General features: G+C 40.9%; 2 protein-coding genes across 2 annotated transcripts in view; both read left to right on the forward strand.

Annotated features, from left to right (window-relative positions):
• The first annotated feature begins 7,395 nt into the window (after positions 1-7,395).
• The window catches only part of BBOX1 (gamma-butyrobetaine hydroxylase 1), a 32,376-nt gene continuing 17,614 nt past the window's right edge, over positions 7,396-22,157 (forward strand). Inside the window, exons 1-3 of the mRNA XM_054283660.1 lie at positions 7,396-7,956; positions 9,760-9,856; positions 11,222-11,299. The gene's annotated coding sequence lies outside the window, so the exon portion shown is untranslated. The remainder of the gene's footprint in view (positions 7,957-9,759; positions 9,857-11,221; positions 11,300-22,157) is intronic.
• FIBIN (fin bud initiation factor homolog) lies at positions 13,994-15,975 on the forward strand. Its single transcript, XM_054283662.1, has one exon. It carries the CDS (start codon positions 14,040-14,042, stop codon positions 14,664-14,666), a length of 627 nt encoding a protein of 208 aa, XP_054139637.1. The 5' UTR covers positions 13,994-14,039; the 3' UTR covers positions 14,667-15,975.

Raw genomic sequence — 22,157 nt, forward strand, 5'->3', positions numbered from 1 at the left:
TAGCTTAAAATATAAGGAGGAGGAATTAATGAGAATTTAATCTGCTTTCTGGACAATGAAAGTGTGTTCTTTTTCCCCTTTTCATACTGAACTAAAATGCACAGTAAAAGGAAACAGTTTTAACATGTCTTTCTTCACACAGTTTTAAGTTAGCAGTCACCCAACTTATTAGGTGTCACATAAATGAATTTTGCAATAACTGAACTACATCATCTTACAAGAGAGTGGGAGCAGATGATGCTCATCAATGATGTATATTTTGTCTTTATAGACAATTAATAAATCACAAGAAAATAAGGGGTTCTCTTTAGTTTATATCAGAAAATCATCAATGTACTTTAAAATATTAAAGACATTTGTCAGTCTAGCTAAGTGAGTCCATAAAGACCTAGCTCAAAACTAAATTATTATGCCTACCTTTGACAAAAACAGTAATATGTGAGCTACATATTTTGGCTATTTCTAAAGGATGAATTCTTCTTAGCAATCTTTTTTGTTCCAATTCACTATATTCACTATTTAAATCTTGGCTATTATTTTGTTTTCTGGGAAGTCACTATAATGTTTGCATGAACTGTGTCATGTAAATTCAAAGATCTTGTCATGTGAAAGAGGAGATTTTCTCAAACCCTTTGTGTTTGATTAGTCTGTCAGTGCCTTGGGTCAGCTGAGACCCTTGTGCACAACCAAATCTGTTAGACTTCAGTTTTGGGGGCCCTTCACTAAAAAGTCTGGGGAGTCGGAGGGCAGTTCAGGGTCACACGGAGACAGAAGGACCTCCTCCCAAGTCTCCACACCTTTAATTGGTTTGTGGTGCCTCAGGGAAGATTCAGGGTACGAGACACCCCCTCCCAGGTCTCCACAGTCAACTATGTTATCTACTGCTGGCAACTGGTAGCCGCCTTAAAGGACTCACACATGACAATTCATGGAACACTCATTATTAATATAACAGAAAACTGTTAAGGTTAAGGTTTTAAGATTGAAGGTGATAGTATCTGGCTGAAAAAAAAATGTATTCAAAGCAATATACTAACAAAATCTAATTACTAAAAAGCCTAGTCTGAGCTAAGTGAACTGCACACAGACTGCAGTTCTTACCCCACAGGTGTCCCTGTGGTGGAGGAGACATGTTCTACCTGTCAGCTGATGCCAGAACCATCAATTGAGTCTTCCCTATCTTCTGCACTTTTTAATCTTACTACTTTGATACTAATTTTTGTGCTTTGGTACACCTTGAGTTACCAGTGGTATATCACGTTCCATGCGGGCTGGTCGTGCCTTGGAGGTGGGAAACATCTGCATTGCATCTGAAGTAACTTTGGGAATGGGGATGGATGTTTGTGATCTCACCATGGCTGCTGGTTCAACAGCAAGAAATCTTCTTCCTTCCTTATTTGACAGTTGCTATGTGACTAATCAGGTACCAGGTATCACCTAGCATCCCCTTTTGAAAGAATTTTGGCAGAGCCTGAGCTTGGTGTTTCCACTTCGCTCCACCCTCTATTTAGGCCCCCTCAGCATGCACTGTGTGTGGGAAGTTGGGCCTGCTGACCACATTCCATCCTGGGAGTAGCCACAGCAATTTCTCCCTGGAATTTTAAATATTGTTATAACTGTGTCTGTAACTTTCCACCCTGCTCCATCCTCCATTTTCATCTCCCCTCAGCAATGCTGTGGGTATTTTTGTAACTTTTTTTTCTTTAATTTTACCCCTGCTCTGTAAAATGGTAACTAACAACTAACTAATGGTAACATTGCTTTGATGGTAACTAACAACCATTACTGTAACATATTTAGGATTTTCAAATAGTCATTACTGGCACCAAAAGATATCTTTGTAATCCACAACATCTTTGTATTACATTTTCTCCAACTTGTTAGATATTAGGAGGAAATTTTTTGCTGTGAGGATGGTGGCCCACTGGAACAAGTTTCCCAGAGAAGCTGTGGCTGCCACATCCCTGGAAGTGTTCAAGGCAGGTTGGATGGGGCTCTGGTCTAGTGGAAGGTGTCGTGCCCATGGCAGGGCAGTTGGAACTAGATGATCTTTATGGTCCCTTCCAAACCAAACCATTCTGTGGTTCTAAGATTTATAGTGTTCCTAATGTTATTAGAACAGTATTAATCAAAGAATGAAATGCAGTGTAGCAGTCTTATTGTAGAGATGGAAAAATACTTGATAGTTGAGTGATTTGATCTGGCTGCTGTACTTAGTTTAAGTGACACTTCAATTTTTACATTTTAAGATAAAGGACTCTTGTCTTTTAGTCTCCACTGGTTGCATTAAGAAAATTAACAAAGGAAAAGTGGCCCAATCAGAAATTGGAAATATCAGAAATTCATAAGCAAAATGTTCCAGGTATTTTATGGAATATCACAGTAGACCTAAACTAGGGATAAAAATGTTCCATTAATTCTGGGAACTAAGTAAAAACCAGTTTACCTTTGAGGGATGATCTATTAGTAAATTTAGACAGTTTCTTACTATGATTGAGGATTTCATAAAATATTAATTCCTGTGAAATTCTTCATAAAACATTTTGAGGTGTCATTCTTTGACAGCTTTATCCTGCAAAAGCAGGCATGCAGTCAGGTAGTGGAAAGGATTACACACATCAGCCACCACAGCAGCCAGGGACTATCCTTAGGGATCCAAAATTCCCTTCTGAAGGTCCCTGAGACGCCAGGTTTCAAGCTTCCAGGAAATTATGTTTTCCTCAAAGTCTACCTTGAGTGAAATCAAACTAAATTCAACTCTCTTTTTAGCCAAGTGGACACTCAGATGAGTAGTCATTCTTAAACCTGCTGCTAATGAGTTGTGTTTGTTTGCAGTGTCTGGACCTCACCTGGGAATAAGTGCCATAGCATTGGGAAACTGCTCTTATGGGGAGCCACAAATCCCTGTCTTGGGTTCAGTGAAAACATGTTGAAGATGAGGCACTCCAATGAAGCATTTCAGGTCAAATTTCTTCTCTACATTTTGTCTGATTCTGTTCCTGTGTTACATTTGTGTTTGAATTCTGAATCTAGTATAGCACAATGTTATTCTTTACTTGAATTCCACTTACATCATAGAATGGCTCGGGTTAGAAAGAACATTTATAGGTTACAGCATATGAAAACGAGACTCACAAGCTGAGAGCAAAATGAACCAGTTTATTGCAGAGTTAAGGCAGTATTTACACACAGAGTGAGAATCTTTGTTCAGTCCTTTGTACACAACTGGCTGCAGGCCTGTAATGAATCCATTGGCCTGACTGTTAGTTTCCTCAAGGTTTGCAGGCTTTGAAGAAAGAGGATGCCTTTCCTGCTCTCAGATAGCGTGTAATCTACTTTCTCTCATGCTTCCCAGGAATTTTCTGCAGTGCCAGGCTTTGCTATTTCTTTTCACTTCCCCCTTATCTTTTTAAAGGAGTAATAGTTAAGGCTAAGGTAACGATTACTTGTTTTTGTGTGCTTTTAACAGCTCTATTATTTTAAAAAGGACAAGACAGAAGATTAAAAACAATATTATTGCTAGACAACTCAGTCCAATGAAAACCCAAACTCATAAATTTATCCCAGAAAACCAATTTTTTTGATTTAGCCAAGAGAGATCGTTTTTCAGATCTGTCAACATTTTTGTTCCTGCAGAGTTTGTAAAGTTGTGAGTTGATCTTTTAATTGAGTGTGAAGTGGCTGTATATTCTGTTGTAAGGCCTTATCAAGGGCCCCTTGGAGGTGGTTTTTAACTGTCTCCTAATTGTGTTCCATGGCATTCCATGGAAGGGGAGTGACACATAAGGAATTATGGATATCTTCCCAATCACAGTGCAGGGATAGATGAGTTTTTTGGGCCTCAACTCTCTTGCCTACCCTCATAAGAGCACTTTCCAAGGCATCTAATATGGCTGTTATTTCTTTATCAATTTTCTTGTCTTTGTAACTGCTTTGTGATATTAGTTAATTTGTCCCACAGTATGAGAAGTTTGAATGGAATGAGTTAAGGCAGTGACAGCCACAGAGGCTGTGGTTAATATTATTGCAACACAAACAATAGCAAAGATTAACCAACCCAGAAATTTGCAAACTCATTTGGATTTCCTCTTGTACTAGTTGAGCCAATTGTGAGAGACCATCCTGTCCTTCCCAAGACCGAGTCAGATTTACAGGTACCCAAATTTTAAATCATCTTTTAAATAGAAGGACAGAATAGTTACACATATCTCCATAGATTATGCATGAGTTGAAAACAAAAGAATAGTTACACATATCTCCATAGATTATGCATGAGTTGAAAACAAAAGAATCAGCAGATAAAAAACCAAACCATTTCTATATTCTATCAAGAAATCATTAACTAAAGCAAAAACATACAGGTATGCAGTACAAGTCATTAGTAATTGTTCCTCTTGCAGTGTTGAAGTAGCAATTGTAGCATTCTTATCTAATTTTACTTGGTATATCCTATTGCCATAAGCAGGCAAGGACATTTTCCACAACTCTTTGCGCACACGGGACTGATTATTACCTCAATAATATTGAATTAATGATCTGGCTATCCCACCGCCATGCCAAACAATACTGTGGTTTGCCTTTTGGGATGGGGGAATGGTTGTATTGGTCCCATTGTCTTTCAAGATACCATGTGGTCCCCAATCAATTACCCTCCCATACTATAAGAACTGCTGTTGTGGCTGCTGTCCTGTGCATGATGTCCATTCCAAATGCCCTATATTGGAGATGGGTGTAAAATGACATTTGGGGAAATGAGGTGGAGGGCATCCACAGGTTAGTTGGAGGCAGACAGAATGGCTGGCGATGTAGTAGAAGTCAATTTTCTGGCATTGTCTGAGTGTGCATATATCAAATGCAATTGCACAGAAAAGTTAGCGCAAGGTAAAGGTCAAGAGGCATTTGTTTGATTCCATGTTACGCAGATAGGCGATAAATCAGTTACAAAAGTAATGTTAATACTCTATGTATCTACAATATCCTGACCCAGGGAAGGAAGCCAAGTTCCTCCTGCCCATTCTGTTCCATTGGTGCTGATGGGAGGCTCTGGATCCCACCAGGTCAGAGGCTGAAACAGAACAGCAGAGGTTAAATGATGTGGGTCCAGCAGATTGTCCCTTCTGCCATTTGATGGCAGCAGAGCAGTAGAAAGATAAAGAGGTTCATTGTTGTCATCCTTGGCTGGGTTTGATCTATCTTGCTGGAAGCCAGTACGGTCCTGAAGGTAAAGAATCACACCCACAGCCTCTTCCCCAGGCTCACAGTGGAATTGGACCTTTCCATTGATCACTGTGACATCCTTGTGTGTAACTTCTGAGCGAACTCCTTCTCAATCAGCAGTCTGACCCAGAAGCCTTTTATGTGCAGTTAAGTCATCTCTACTGGAGAGATTCAAAAAATTTAAAACATAGGTTGCTTTGTCAGGCTGCTCTTGAGGGAGCATGCCTATCAGATTCCCCCTGTTTTGTTTTTGTAGCATGTTTCTTCATGTGAAATGTGCCCTTTAGACTATTGCTTGCCCTCTTGGGGAATGGGTAATACCTGTGATGTGTTTGATACCCCAAGCATGGAAGAATTATTGTGTTTTAAGAGATGTATGGGGCCCATTGTCTGTTTTTATTTCTGTTGAAGGACACCCATTGTGCCGAAGGCATGGAGCCAATGTCAGGTGGCATCTCTTGATTTCTCACCCTTGTGTGCTGTTGCTACTATGAATCTGGAAAAGGTATCAATAGAAACATGGACATATTTAAAAGTCCCAAAGCTCAATATGTGTGTTACATCTGTTTGCCAAATGTCATTAGGTTTCAACCCTTGAATATTAGATTTGTACCTAATATTTCTGGCAAAGGAGGAGTCTGCTGACATTGTGAGCAACTATTTAGTACATCCTATGCCTGTGGCAAAGTTAAATCGAATTGTTTTGGCGGTGCTTGGGCATTTTGATGGTAAAAGTCATGAGAATGTTTTGCCTGCCCTAACTTTTGTGGTATAGTAACTGTCATTTACATAAAAGTAACTCTCTGAAAAAGATCTGTTGCTTTCTGCAAATGCTGAGGAGTGCTTAGACGTAGAATCAATGTGGTCTTGCACTTAGGGAAATTTGGCCTTTCTGCCTGGGATGGTTTTGGCTAAGGGTGTGTTCTTGCTGCCTTTTGTTTTTAAGAAACAAACGGGTTGTTATTTATTGCTGAGTGAAATGGCAAGCACTATTAATATTGTAGTGCTGACAAAGAAAGCCTTTTCCCAGTTTGCTGTTCATTTTTTCTCTTTCTGTGGAAATTCCTGTTCTTTCCATAAACAGATACAAACAGATTAAACATTTCCTGCAAAATATGACAGTGAGGACAAAGTAGCACTAGTAGAGTTATCTTGCTGATAAAAAGACATATTTTTTTGTATGTCTGCACTGTCAAAGCACAAAATTTCACTGAGACAAGAAGTTTTGTGTCAGGGTGTTTGTCTGGAGCCAATTTTGAGTTGTTCTGTATAAAGAGGAAAGATATTCAGGTGCAAACTGCTGAAGTAGAAGGTTTTTTTATTACTCCTGTCTTCTCAGCTAGACCATATGATGCCATTTTTTTGTGCTGAGAGTCGCAGCTACAAACCTCTTTTGTGTATATGAGTGGCTGTGATGCTGACATGCACTGCCCTGCCCAGGGAGCCAAAGCCCTGTAGGAGATGGGGAGTCTCTTTGGTGGCCTGGATAAGATCAAGGGATCTGCATACACCAAAATTGCTAGAATTTGTTAAGCCTAAGAATAAATCAGAGTTTGGGGATTTATATAGTTAAAGGCTCTCTGAGCCTCCTGATATTCAGCAGACTCACACTATCCTCAGCATTCCAAACACTGCATGCCAAATCTCGAGGCAAAACTGACTTTATGTCCCAGAAACAGCTGACCTTAGAAGCAAAAATGCTCTGCAATCCCTGGCTAGTGGAAGCTGCCACCACTGAGAGACAGGCTGGGAAAACTGAACATGAGCATTCCTCAGTACATTTAGAAAAATTATATGACCTCAACCTGATACTTTTTGTTCATTTGGTTTGTGCTGAATCTTTACTGAAGCTCTCTCCTTTGTAGTTGAGGATTTAAACACAGGATTATGTTGCCTAGAGGGTTTTTTCTTCCCTGATATGTAAAGTGTGACAAGTAGTCCAGTCTTTACCTCTTCCATTTATCCCTGCTTTGTATCCCAGCAGCACTGTCATAAGGAAAATGCCAGCATCTACTAGATCTGGTCAAGTATAGGTGTGAAAATAACTGCAAAAAAAAAAAAAAAAAAAAAAAGAAGAAAGGAAATACTTGTGTTACCACAACCTTGTATGTCTACAGGGAATTTTATTATGCAAGCTAAGCTTGCACAGCTGGCATAATCTCTGGGAGCATGAACAACAGTGGGATTAAAAAACCTGAACAAACTAATATTTGAGCCCAAACATCACGTTCAGAGGCTGTGAGTGACACCCAGTGGGGCTTTCTCATCCAAGGCAACCAAGCTGGAGGAGCTGTAATATTTCCTAAGCCTAAACTAGCCCCCAGACTTTAAAGCTGGCCATAGGTCTTTGCTTTTTGACCATAAATGTGGAAGCAGGCAGGTCATATTCCTGCAGCTCTGAGAAGCATCCCATACACTGTGGTTTAGAGTCAGGGCGAACAACCATGCTGGGGCTCCAGGTCGAGCTGCAGAGGCAAATTTCACCAGCATCTATTGAAGGATCTGCAAAGCCACGAGGAAATAACCTTGAATGCCAATTCCTAAGCAATGCCATTCCAAATAAAAGTCATAAATTGTAGTAGGAGGTAGAAATTCCATATAGACATTCTGCTCCAGCCTCAAGCATGGGAGAATAACACACTGTTCAGGCTGCTGAATGAGCGCTCTGTGTGCACTGAGTCATTAAAAACCTGTGGAATAGTCAACCATGGCTGCACAAAAATAAATATACAGCTGACTGTAAGTAATTCCTTCACCTGCTTTTTCTAGTAGAATTTTATAAAAATGTTTGTTAAAGGGAATGTTGTTTTTTTGTGGTTTTTTTTTTTTAACACAGAGATTTTGGTATATTTGAATTGAAACCATATGTCTGGGTTTATGCTGCTAACATACAATGTCTGACTAGTTTTAAGTTTAATACCCTGTTAAAAACAACTAAATAAAAATCTGAGTGAATGTGTTAGGATACAAAAAGGACATTTTTCAACTCCTAAAAAATAGATCTGTGAATACAAGTGAATTTTGCTATAGAAGCATGGGGTAGGGGTTATTCTTTTTATGCTACAATTGGAAAGATATGGCTGAGAGGAGATTAAACTAGTTAAATCATATGTATTTTTTTACATTTTCCATCTCATCTTACTTTTATCTGCACAGAGGATACTATTACATATATTTGAGTTTTACCTCAGGCAGGAAGGCTAATCCTCTGTGGAGACATGTTTAATAAAACTACATGCATTTGGTTATCCTAAACAGGTAGGCTCCCCCTTTAAATTCATGAGCGAAGACTTTAAAAGATTAGTGAGGAGAGGAAATTTGATGAATAACCAGTATAAACATGTCAGGATCTAGCTTTTATTCAGAAATTCATGCATGATCTTAATATATAAGATTACGTATAAATCAGAAAATACTATCCTTGCAAGGGTGGTAAAACTGGAAATTCTTTAGTGTGTTTAAATTGTTGGGGATTTGACCTGAAAAACAGACCTGGTGAAATCCAGCTTTCAGAAAATTTATGTCCTCAAGATCTTGCCTCAAATGAATACATTAGATCAAAGATCTACAAAACCTGAGAAACTGTATAAATGGATTAATCCCATTGGAGATGACATCAGCATTTCCTCACCAGACTCTTCTACACTTCTTCCAAGGCTTTTATTTAAATTCTTTACTACCTTTGCCTGAGAAGGACATGTCAGATTGTAAGCTTTCCCTACTTTGTGAGACAGGGAGAGAAGGAAAAAGAAACTTTAGGGGTTTTAAAATCTTATTTTACTCCTAACAGGTTAGATGGAAGGAGAAAGTATCTTCTATGAATAATTAGTGAACTATGTTTCTGTAACAACTGCAAAGTATGTGTTTCCACATGCAGTGTTTTCATGCTTACAGAGAACATTAAAAATAACGCAGAAAGGATTGAATCAAACCATCATGTTAAAAGCATGATATGCTGTCTCTGTAACAAGCCACATTTAGAGTAATTGGAAAATTTCTCCATGTGCTGGCCAGCAATGATGTTTTTTAAGTGTTTTCATTTCCAGTGAGGAAGTGTTATTATTTCCACTTCAGGAACCTTGCCGAAGAGATGCTAGCAATATCCCTCTTGGGGTTCAGGGTTTTTCATCAACAGGCAGAAACTCCACTACTAAAATACCAGTACATGTTTATCCTACTTCAACTCTCTTTTAACCTTTTCCCTTCTTAGGAAGCATCCAGATGCATCGCTTCACTTTATAAAAGCAAACTGAGCATAGCCTCAGTTTTCTGCTTTAAGGAAATGATATTTCCATAAAGTAAACCAGCACCCACTACAGAGAAGGGCTGTGGTAAAATCTTTCTCCGTATTTTTTTGCCGAGGCCAAGGTCATTTTGGTGTTGGCTAAAACTGAAGTAGGTTCAATATTAATTGCAAGCTCTTCTGAGACAAACAGCCTGACAGACGTTTTCCATTAGTTGTATTCACATTCAGCCTCATACCCAATCTGTCTATAGCTACTTGTGTTTTTTTAATTTGGTTTTCTGTAATGTTTATCCAAGACAGGCCAGTGCTAATGGACTCAAAGGATTCTGTGCCCAGATATAGATGTGGTTTCAGCCTGACGCTTGTGAAGGAGAAAAGGGTTATCATGACCAGGTAGCTTAAATAAGGTAACATTAAAGTTGTTTTCTCTACAAATTTGTTTTTGAGTTATCTGTTGGTCAGCTGTTCCAATTCTGAATTAAATATGCCTTTTTGAGAAATTCAAAAAATGTTTTCAAATTCAAATTTCAGTGAAACCTCAGACATTCTTCTGGTCCTGGAATACTCAGTATGGTTTGTGCTTCAGCATACTGATTCTGAATTTCTGCTGTATTGCAAAGTTATACTGAATGAATACTAAATGCCTTATAAAAGCTTCATTTCCCAAACCTTTTTTTCACTTTATAGAATTTCTGGTATGTTGTTATGGCAATTTTCCTACAAAAACTCCTGGCATTACTCCTTCATGGACTACTTCACACCTCCCCCTCACTGGATGCCATTTGAGCATTTAGCACTGCACCCTCCAATTAGAAATTACATACACATACTTTTTAGTCCTGTTTTAAAACAAGGTTTCTTTATGTAAAGGCATAGTACTGTTCATAGCAGGAAAACAGAAGCCAGTAGTCAGAAAACATTTATACTCTGAAGCCTGTGGGGCCTTTAGGACCATATAACATATTTCTGTTCTCTGAATAAACAGCCGTTTACAGCTGAAATATTCTGATGTTGCAAAGTTTACCATGATCTACAACAGAAATAGCAACTACATGTGAGCCAAAAACCAAAGATGAAGCATAGCTTGCAGAAGAAATTGTATACAACTGAAATCACCTGAAATCCAGTGCTGAGCTGTGCATTTGCCATCAGTTTATAGGCAATTTCTGGGCTGGAGGCTGATTTTGGTGCTGCATAAGCAGGTTATGCAGAGTAAATTCTGCAGTTCTTTATGTTATTCTAAACTTTGTTTAAAATGTTGTTCAGTGGAAAAACAGTGGCTTTACCACAGCAGAGTATATAATGCCAAGTATTTGTAAGACAACAGTACCAGTATGCTGCTTTATTTTTTGCTTCCTGTACTTTTTCCTCATTTATACAGAAGGAACTTTTAAATGCTTGAGCAGGCGTGGAGGATAAAATACTGAAATCAAGCAGTCTTTTGACAATGCCAGGATTTAAATGAGGGCCTTCATGGGAGCGTGCCACAAGGAAGATCTGTTTCTTGGATGCATCCCAAAAGCTCCCCATATATCTGATGTCATGCAGCAATCCCTATGGACTCCTAGCAGAAAATGCAACATCCAACAGGAAAGTGCTTGCTCATTTCCCCGGTTCTCTGCATCCCAGGTTTCTGGTACTTCTGATCAATTTCCTTCTGTCTTCCTTCAGTTTTATTGTCCTCTAAACTTCCAGCTATTGCCAGAAATTACTTTAGAAAGTTCTACACCGACTGATTTTTTTTTGTTTTTCCTTCAGCCTTTGCTGTGGTGTGCCTGCTGCTGTTAACTGTGATGAAGATTTCAGACCCTTCAACTCAAGTCTTCATAGAGAAAGGTAATTGTTACTTTCAGTACATGTCTTTCAGAAAAAAAACCAACCTGATTTTCCTTTGTACCATTTCATGGTTTCGTGGACAGCTTAAGGGTATTCATATTAGATTATATCATTGCAGTCTTGAGACTTTTGTCCTTTAGGTGTGATTTTGGAATGGATGGTGGCTACTCATTCACAGTCTTGTTCTGTCAGTGTGAGTCTTCATCTTTTCCACCATTTGATGATGTTAAAACTTAGTATTCTGTTCCTTTGTAATCCTGACCCATAATAGGTATTGCCTTATATCAGGCTGTTGTGTATCTTTCATCAAGTTCCAGTTTTTCCAAACCTATGCCCACTGAGTAACTAAGACTGCAGATCTTGAATTGCAGAATTCCTTAAAAAATAGACATTCCAAGTCTGCTTTCCATTGGGGTAAGACTATTTGGATATAAAATTTAAATTAAACCTGGATAATGTGAGCCCGATTGAAAACAGCAGTGGCAGGCAGCAGCTGTAGCCAGGAACAGCATATACTCAGTCTCTAAATGTACAAAGAGACGACACAGTCACTAAAGTTAGGGGTTTTTTTACTCTCTGTGGCACTGCTGAAAGCATAACCATGCTGACAAAGCCATAGCTGGGTGATTTACAGTCCAGTACTTCCATGAGGAGACATCAAAATGGAAGTCCACTAGAACCCAAGTATGAGCCAAACCAGCTGGCTGTCAGTTATACCAGCCTGGGTGGAAATGGATGGAGACTATGTACAATGATCGGCAAAGAACAGGAATGCAAACAAAACATTAGGTGAAACAAGAGCACCCTGGGAATAGAAATTGTTTCAAGGAGCCCCTGTTGGCTAACAGAGACCAAGGACAAATACCAAACAGCCTCAGTTGAATAAGCTTTAAACATTTTATAGAAAGCTGAAGGACTTAGTCTAATCCAACCTATTTATGTGAGTGTTTTGTGAACTTAATTACAAATTTAAAATGTTTCCAAATGAGTGGAGTGCTTCTGTTACAATAGCTTGTCTAGCTGGGCTTCGCACCAGCTGCCTAGACACTGAAAATATTTCTCATCTTGAGGTGTTTGTGATTTCAAAGGACTCCAGAACTTGCAGAGACTACCTTAAATCAATTAAGTAGATGAAGGCTTCAGTTATTGCTCTTGCTGTCTCTGGTTAGTTTTTTGTTGGTTGTCTGACTGGTTGGTTTATTTTTTGCTTTTGTCTCTTGGTGTAAATCTTATGACCATCTGAGCTTATGTGAAGTGCTGCAGTAGGCTCCGAAGTCAATACTCAGGCACACTGATATCACAGGTTACCATGGAGTATTTATTAAAGGCCACACAGAGGTGAAAGCTTGCTCTCAGTAACTTTGTGTCTTACATTAAAGGGCCTGGCCTTGTAGTTAAGTTTATCCCTGAGCTCCCAAGAACCTACCAGACACATGGGAATAGGTGCCTTCCCTCAAGGAACAGTCAGCAAAGAAGGGAGCAGCTTGTGGAGCTCAGTACACTTGAAATTAAGATGAGGAGCTGGTCTCTACAGCTGTTATTTGCTTCACATGTGCCCAGAGACAGGATAGCTTGTGGTTACAGAAGAAGCTGATGTGAGGGAAGGGGATCAAGACAGCGTTTGAATTATAGGTGTCTAAAATGAATGGCAGCGTAAGAAATTGTAGACCCAAAGGCCCCTGAGCCCCATAAGCCTTTAATCTACAATGCCCAGAATAATAGTGAAAAAAAAGCTGGTCTGGCTTATTTTCCCAACTAAATTAACTGTAAGCACCATAGTTATTTACAACATGCAGAAAGTGTCAAGATGACAGTTAAAGTACTTACTTTATAGAGGCAACATAAATATTGTTGCTTGTAAATCTCTCCCAATCCAGACTGCAGGATTTGGTATAATCTTTGCCAGGTGGTGATTTTTTTCCATGAAAGAGGAAAAATGATATGAAAGGAGTAGGTAACTTTACAGACCCTTTCTTTTTGTGATCCCACCTTGATTTAACAACTCAAAAATGGTAAAGACAGATTTCTAGAAGTCACGTGTACAGTTCAGCTGTGCCACAATTCTGCTACTAGATTCACCCAAAATACTGTTTAATGAAAACAAACGCTTCTTACAAAGTCAGCCCCATAAGATGCACTGTAATGGGGTTTTACTTGAACACATCAGACATCTTGTTTAAGAGCATATTTGTGTTTCATTTTCCCATCTTACCCTATCAAGCTTTATTGTTTTACAGTTTCTACTTGATCCTGCATCTTTTTCCCATCCAAGTTTTTTATCAATTACCAACTATGTGCCTGAGCAACTTGGAGAAGTTCTTCTGTCGCAAGTCGTGCATTTGAGGCGCTGCATAGATCAGGCTGTCAGCAAAGCCGTCGTTTCTAACGGGAAGAAGAGTGGAGGTCAGGTTTACGGAGTTTTCTGTTGAGAGCAGAGCAGTGTACGTGTCTCGCTCCCTCCCTGCCCGTGCGGCAGCCCCGGGGGCGGTGCTCGCGGGCCCTGCGGCCGCTGCCCGGGGCGGGGGTGGACCGGCCCTGTCGGGCTCGGCGCGGGGCCGCTTCCCCCTCGGCGGGGCCGCGGCTCTTAAGGGCGGCGCGGTGAGGCCGGCCCCAGAGCGCCGCCAGCCCTCCGGCCGCGCTGCAGTGCTCGGCCCGCATTGCAGCCCAGGCGAGGCCGGCAGCGGCGAGGCGGGGAGCCCCATGCGGCACGGGCGGCCCTAAGCTGCGCGCCGGCCGCAGCATGTCGCTCCCTGTGCGCTTGGCGTGGCTGCTGGGGCTCTGCAGCCTCTGCCGCGGGTACTTCGAGGGGCCACTGTACCCCGAGATGTCCAACGGGAGCCTGCACCACTACTTCGTCCCTGACGGGGACTACGAGGAGAACGACGACCCCGAGCGGTGCCAGCTGCTGTTCCGGGTGAGCGAGCAGCGGCGGTGCGGCGCGGCGGCGGCGCCGGGCGGCGGGCTCACCCTGCGCGAGGAGCTGACGGTGCTGGGCCGGCAGGTGGAGGACGCGGGCCGGGTGCTGGAGAGCATCGGCAGGAGCATCTCCTACGACCTGGACGGGGAGGAGAGCTACGGCGCCTACCTGCGCCGCGAGTCCGCCCAGATCAGCGACGCCTACTCCAGCTCGGACCGCTCGCTGAGCGAGCTGGAGGGCAAATTCCGGCAGGGCCAGGAGCAGGGCGGCCGGGAGGAGTCCCGCCTGGGCGACAGCTTCCTGGGGCTGCTGCTGCACGCCCGCGCCCTGCTCCGCGAGACCCGCCACGTCTCCAGCGGGCTGCGCGACAAGTACGACCTGCTGGCGCTGACGGTGCGCAGCCACGGCGCCCGCCTCAGCCGCCTCAAGAACGACTATCTCCGCGTCTGAGCCCCCCTCAGCCGCCTCAAGAACGACTGTCTCCGCGTCTGAGCCGCCCTCAGCCGCCTCAAGAACGACTGTCTCCGCGTCTGAGCCCCCCTCAGCCGCCTCAAGAACGACTGTCTCCGCGCCTGAGCCTCCCGGTTGCTGGGGTCACCGCCGTCCCGACCGCCCGTCCCCCGCAATGCACGGCCCTGGCGCCCGCCTGGAAGGAGCACCTCCTTGGACAAACCCTAGAATTATGAAGCTCGGAAAAGACCTCCGAGTTCATCAAGTCCAACCTTTGACTGAATACCACCACGCCTACTAAACCACAAGTGCCGCATTTGCTCGTTTTTGAAGGCTTCCAGGGACAGTAACGGAAAATACATTCTTCTTCATGGAAAAAAAAACCCTTATTTATTTTACCTTCCAAACAAATAGCACAATTGTATAAACCAGGAGGTTCGAGGTATGTTTAAGTTAATGTCCGAGGTATGTTTAAGTTAATATCCCATATTCAAAAAAGCTACCTTCTGTTATATCATTCACCTTTGGTTGCAATTGAAGTAAGCTCTCTCATGTCTGATTCCCTGTTTTTTGTTTTTTGTATCACCTGCCCTGCTGTGGCTCACCTGCCCTAAGTGTAGTTGAAGTGAGGTGCTGGCCAGCTCCTTCCAGACTCCTGTGTAGCAAATTCTTAAATTGCTTTTGTTGTTAGTCCTTCAGGGTGACAGCTCTCGCCCTCTGTTAAGTTCCTTTCTAATGCTATGTATTATATGCTCCTTAAATGTTGTTCCACTACGTAAAGCTGTGATTTTCATTTGTGTTTGGAAAGATGGGAACTATTCTGGCAGGATTGGTACTTCCAGGCTTGCTTATCTGTGACTCTAAGCTATCATAACCCTGAGAAGCAGCCAAAAATGCTTATGTCAGATCCTGAGAATGCTGGTAGAGATTTTTATAGCAAAAAGAATGAGCCCTAGCACTGGTTAGAGTTTTGGATCCCAGATTTGAGAGCCAGGAGCATGTTTCTAAAGCTGACTAAAAGGTTTTGTCTGTGCAAACACATTGACTTTTCTTGTTGGTGCCTTTTTACTTTTGCTAGCTAAGTTATTAATATAACTTCGTGGTCCTAGACAATAGCAAAAGTGTCTGGTAGGAAGGAGGGTGGGGTTTTTAGACTCGTTGCTGTTTAACTGACAATTTTGGGTAATATGGCTGTTAGGTTACAGATACTGCAGGCAGAATACCTGTTGGGATGAAAAGAGTTTATGGGTTGTTGTAATAAATATTTGAAAACAATGTTAAAATACATTTTTGTTATTAGTTTCTGAGACATTCTGTTGGATGTATCTTTTCAGCAAAACATTGGAAGTTTGTAGCCCTTGCCAAGTGAAATAACTTGCTTTTTAGTAAAAACAAATAAAAATGTACAGACCCATGAAGTAATCAAGTTTCATTAAAAGCAACAATACAAAAGGCCTTGTGGGCCAGACTTCTTTGAGTTTTTAAGCCTTTTTAAGCACCCATGGAAGAGAAGCTGATGTACTTCTGAGGTCTGTTCCTGTTAACCCTGCTCCCATTTAGTTATACTTCAGTCTGCAAGCCATTCAGTGGGTAAGTTACTCAGCATTGCAGTGGCTCAACATAAGTCAGCTTGGACTAGAGTGCTGAAGGCACCAGGAAAGTCTCATGAAGGTAGGTGCTTACAGAACCAGACAGCTCATTTTGCTGAAGGCAGTGAAATGTAGCCTACTGGCAAGATACTTCACATGTCATTTTGCATTTTTAAGTCCTCAGGATCTTTAAAGATTTGCTGGGAAAAAAAACCCAAAAAACCATTTTATTGGTTGACTGGTGGAACCACTCAATGTTATTTTTCTGTTCTCAAGTTAGAAACTTTGTGACAAGTTCTAGCTCTTAAAAATTCATTTATCGGTGATACTTTCCTTGCCATTAGAGATGGATGGCACAACAGAAGAGTGAGCCAAGTCACTGAGTCTTGTGTGCTCACTCTCTTAGCAAAACATAAGAGCATTTCTGAGCTGGACCAAGCTCCAGAAGTGCTGAGGCCAGTCTCCCCCAAAGATGTCATGCAGTTTCATTTGTGCCCAGAGGCTTCTTAAAGGAAGTTTCAGTCTGTGTTTTACCCACTTTGAGTCATTTGTTATAACATGAAGTAAATAAACATCAGCGTTTGTTATAACATCAAACTGTTTATTACAACATCAGTAAATAAACAAAAATGGCATGACAGTGCTATTTTTTAGGCATATGAGAGCAGTATTCAAATCCTAATAAAAAGCAGTAGTAGCATAAAACCGCTTCTTGAATATTCTTTAAGCAGCTTGACTGTTCTGTTTGCAGTAGCAAATGTTTGGTCAAGCTGAAACTATTCCAATGTGTGCAACATACCAAAAGAGTAAATGTTTGCAGAATGCTTACTTTGCAAAGCAGGAGATGTGTGGGTACTTACAGAATAACTCATTCGACCCAATGCCCTGTAAATTGTCATCTAATGAAACAAGGCTGTGGTACTTTATAGTCCACACTAATGTTTCATATCATACATGAATACTTGACATTCTTTTATGTTTCAGTAAAACAAAAACATTTTTCTGTTTTAAATATGGCAGAATTCTGATTTTATTTAAGTAGCATTGATTTCAGAAGGCTTTAAATGGTCCTTTCTAGGAGAAAATGAAGATATCTGAGTCTGGTCTATGTATAAGTTTAATACAAATGGTCCATTTTATGTGGATTTAAAGAAGCCAATACAAAAATCTTTTAGGAAATTTAAATCTACTAGAGTTTGATTTACATAATTTTGGCTGACTAAAGCAAACGTGTACATTAAATATATCATTTTTTGAGTCAGAGCTGATATATTAAATGTTTTTTATAGAGCTGCCTGCAAGAACTGAGTGCTTAGTGATATTCAACTGTTTAAAGTTTTAAATTCAATTTTTTTATTTAAAAACTATGAAAACTATATTGCAATACTCTTTGCAATCTTATAAATGTCTTGCTTTTGCTTTTTATCTAATAAAACTTATTTGTTTGGGAGGTACGAAGATGCCCTGGATCTGGATCTGGATCTTCATGCAGCCTATTTTAAATAGTAAAGGCCCTTTTATCATTGAAAATGTGGTAATTATCTTTAAGCAGAGAGCTTTAAAAGGATGATTGTAGCAGCAGTAATCCCCATTATGTTCTTATGTTATGTTAAAATATATTGGTACTAGATTTTTTCTTTTTCAGAATGCAGAAGTTCCAGCTAAAATTGAGGTGACAGCAGGGCTTTTTTGTAGTTTTCTAAAGATTTTCAAAACATGTATTATTTCTGAATTTATTAAAGAGTTGATGGTGCTGAAGAGCAAATGCCTTTTCTGGGGAAAAAAAAAGTGCTGCAGCTGGAACAATCATAGAGAGCTCACTTAATATTTAGGTTTTTCATCAAGGGGAGCAGGCTGCCCAGAGAAGGTGTGGATGCTCCATCCATGAAAGTTCTCAAGGCCAGGCTAGGAGGAGCTCTGAGCAGCCTGGTCTGGTAGAGGATGTCTCTGCCCATGGCAAATGGATTGGAATGAGATGATCTTTAAGGCCCCTTCCAACTCAAAGTGTTCTATGATCAGTCAGAGCAAGCCACTAAGGGACCCACCTGCACTTCTCTCCAGGTAGCTCACTTTTGAAAGCAGTGCTCTGATGTGGGCATTCTCACATCTACTGATACACAGAGAACAGAAGAAGCTCAGAGCATGCACAAAACCATTAACAAAAGCTTGAGAAGGAAATTGTGTTGCCTTGTGCCAAGTGAATGGGTGGGGATTCGGAGGGGAGTGTGCAAGCTGGATTTCAAAACTGCGATGTTCAGTTTCACAGGTTGACTTACCCGGGACCATCATCACAAAGAGAAGTTAAGGGAAACTTTCAAAACCTCAGTAAGCCTTTAAAAAACCTTATGTGTGCCAAGCTGGGGTGTATGAATTGTCTGAAGCTAAATTGTTGCTCCTATAGGTTGTCATGTACTAAGATGCAGATTGGCAAGATGTAAACCTCATAAGCAAAAAATATACCTGGCTTAGTCACTAGAAACAACCTTGTGAGCTACAGAGCTCTGGTCATAATCTTGTCTAGGAAATGTGTATTTTGTGGAGAAATTCTTTGGATGTGTCTATTACTGTTGGTGTGACTGTTTGTTTAGATGGCCTTCATGTTGCTTTACCAGTTTCTTGCTCATGCTTCTTGAATATCAATTTTGCGACTATTAAAGAAATTTTCAGGTAACGCTGAAGTGTTGTGAGTGAAGTGCATTTCACAGCCACTATTCCTGAAGTATGCCTGTGGATTCAAAGTCTGTAATTTTTCTGTCTTTTAAAATGTATTTTTACTTGCAGTTCATTGGGGAAATTGTTTTTTCATTACCTAGATCTTTTTTTGGTGAACCATTAGCAAAACATAGTTCAATTTGTGGGTCTGCATTTCATTCCTATAATATGTGAAACTGGCAAAAAAACCTGACTGTGCTTCTTTAAAAAGCTGTTATTAGAACATATGTGTAAAAAAAAAAAAAGACTAAAACTGCCTGTTTTATCTTCTTCATTGAGTTGTCATCCTGCCTACAGGATCAATTTATCACTGGAAAAGGCAGAATTTAATGACTACATCTGTAACAAGGAAAACACATGGTCTCCATAACCATTACATTTTTAATGATGTGTCTTGGACCGAGCCATTCCTCTTGAAAACTACCTTACCTTGGGGAGGTACTGCTGGCAGTCTCCAGCATGCCATTAACATTTTTTCATAAGAAAAGACAATGCCAAGAGTATCGTGTTTTCTCAGATGACAACCTTACTTTGACTGCAGACACTCCTTGTAGGTGCTTAGAAACTGTTTAGTAGTCATTGTATGTGTCTAAACTCTCTTGGAGGGTCGGGGAGGAAAGTCATTGGGGAGGGTTGGCTTAGGAAAGAGATTCATTATCCAGTGAAGCGGATAATGTGAATATTGTTAAGAGTGTGATGACAAAAAAAGATATATACTTGCGTGATATTTTCCATACATTTTTCCACTCTGCAATTTTTTCCTTGTGACAGGGAAACCATAGAGTAGTTTTAGTGTTATAATAGAAATTTACTATTATTAATGCTAATAGTTTGGTATTATATATTTGGTATATAGTGTAAATACTATTATGTACACTAAAAATTTGGATATACTCCGAACTGCAAGATGGTTTTTTTCTGTGTACTTGTTATCTCTTCTTAGTTTTGTGTTAGGTTTTAATACACGAAAATCAGTTCAGTGGACTTTTAGTTTCACAGCTGGATTTATCTAAGACCTTTTTATGCCTTTTTTGGGGTAATGATTAAGAATTATTTCTTTTACACTTTCTGTGTGGACAGTTTTTTGGTTAATGAAGAGCAGTTAATTTTTCTAAGCAGCAGACTTTGTCCTTTCTTAATATTATTTTGTTTCTAATTTACTGTAATTTATCTGAGATTTGTATTAAAGTAATGCACTTTTTACTCAGGATTCAAACAGAGGTACAACAAAATGCAAGCTAATTCATAATTCATAACTGGATCTGCATATAAATTAGGATGCTAATAAATTTGTGACTTTAAATCGTCATCTAATCTACCAGATGTAGATTACATCTGGTGTTTAAAAGCCCAGGTTCTTTTGTTCTTTCCACACACCACCACCACTCCCTCTCCCTCCCAGGAGGCTGAAGTGGTTTTCAGGCAGTGTCTCCACTGCAGAGCTGTGCAGCCATGAAGGAAGGTGGGTACACAGGGCTCTGTGCCTTCACAGGGCATATTTGCTGTTGGCTTGTGAGGTAACAGCATCAGACAAATGTTTTTGTGCAGACACTGGCACATGTGGGCACAGAGTTTGTGGTGATTGGGAGTGGAACTGTGGCTGATTCCCAGTGGCTTCAGCTGTGCAGGACAGGTGAGCAGCACTGACAGCAATGAGCCATGGAGTGCCCAGGTGTGCCAACCAGCCATACAGGGAACAGAGGGCACACAGGTGCAGTGCATGTAAGATGAAGAATATAAAAGGCTGGATTAAAGAACTAGATGGGTAGATGTCTGCAGCCTTCTGAAAAGGTATGGTGTGGCAGTGGGGGTTTCTGAAAAGGTGTGGTGTGGCAGTGGGGGTTTGAAGATGTTTAGTCTCTCCCTGCCTGTTGTGGGGGCTGAGGAATCAGCCAGCAAAGGAGTGGTTGCTCTCCCCTGGAGAGCCAAGCCTTGAATGAGGCACATCTCAGTTAGGGTGAGGAACCCTTCCCGCCCATGATCCTTCGCAGTTCTATGTTAATTGTTGTACCTCATTGGTTTTTCCCTTGTCACTCCTCCAAGTTACGTGTATCCCATTCATTACTAGTTTCTCCCCGCTCTCCAGTTCCCTATATAAACCCCTATTTTTCCCTGTGAAACTGGAGCTGCTGTCCCTGGCTCCCTTCACAGAGGGCCCTGCTCTAATAAAGGTCTCCACTCTGTGGAACGTGCCACACAGTGCTCGAGTCTCTTTTCTCTTGTCACCGCCGCTGGGCTGAGAGCTGAGAATCACTCTGCTGCTGGGATTGTGAAGACCCAAGGTCCTGTGTAGCCTAGTTCTAAACTGCAGCAAAGGAAAAATATTCTGCAGTTTAGAACTAGGCTACACAGGACCCTTGTATTCTGGTCCTGTGTAGCCTAGTTCTAAACTGCAGCAAAGGAAAAACCATCTGATAACTCCAGTAGGCCTTTGTGAGTCAAAATACTGAAGACCAGGACATTTTTTGTGCACAAATTCAGCTGGCAAGACTTTGGTCCTGGTAGCATCAATATGTTGCCCTGTGAACTTAAGAACAAAACAAGAAGATACTTAATAAATATGCAATATTTGACATTGATAAAGTCATTAAAATACATATGTAATGACTTATTGATTCAGGGAGCGTCCCCTGAATTTTTCTGAATATGCAAAAACATTAGACCAGAGCTTTTCTAATTCTAGCATCTGTACACCATCGTTCTGCAGGACAGTATGCAGCTGGGTTTAAATAAAAGAGTATATCCATAGAAAGGCTGTGAAAGGAGAGAGGAACTCTCACAGAACCCTGTTGCTAAAGTCATGTTTACAAAGCTTTTCCTTGCAGGGAGGTGGATTCCATGTTTTCTATTCCACAGTATCTACAGCAGGAATTCTGGTGTATGTACTTTCATACTTTGGATTTTGAACACGGTTAGTAGCAGCTCTGGCTTTTGGTTTGTGGAATTGGTTTTGAGGTGTCTTTCTGTGAGAGACTGAAACATTATGGCTAAGGGCTCAAGCATTGTTATGAAGGAATTTGCCCTTTATGGCAAAACTGCGCAATGAAACTGTAACCACCAAAGCCCACCCCTTCCTGAATGTGCCTTCTGGCTGGAACTTTGGACTGAGAGTTCAGCTGCCTAAGGGAACATGAGATAACAGTGACAGTACCTCAGGGCTAGGGAGAAGTAAACAAGGCTGGGGAAGAAA

Source organism: Melozone crissalis, unplaced genomic scaffold (assembly GCF_028551555.1).
Source record: "Melozone crissalis strain CALT ecotype California unplaced genomic scaffold, PUWL_Pcris_2 ptg000038l_1, whole genome shotgun sequence".
In the NCBI taxonomy this organism is placed as follows: domain Eukaryota; kingdom Metazoa; phylum Chordata; class Aves; order Passeriformes; family Passerellidae; genus Melozone; species Melozone crissalis.

What these genes read in the sequence shown, in the direction of transcription:
- FIBIN (XM_054283662.1), top strand. Translation starts at nt 14,040, where the DNA reads ATGTCGCTCCCTGTGCGCTTGGCGTGGCTGCTGGGGCTCTGCAGCCTC.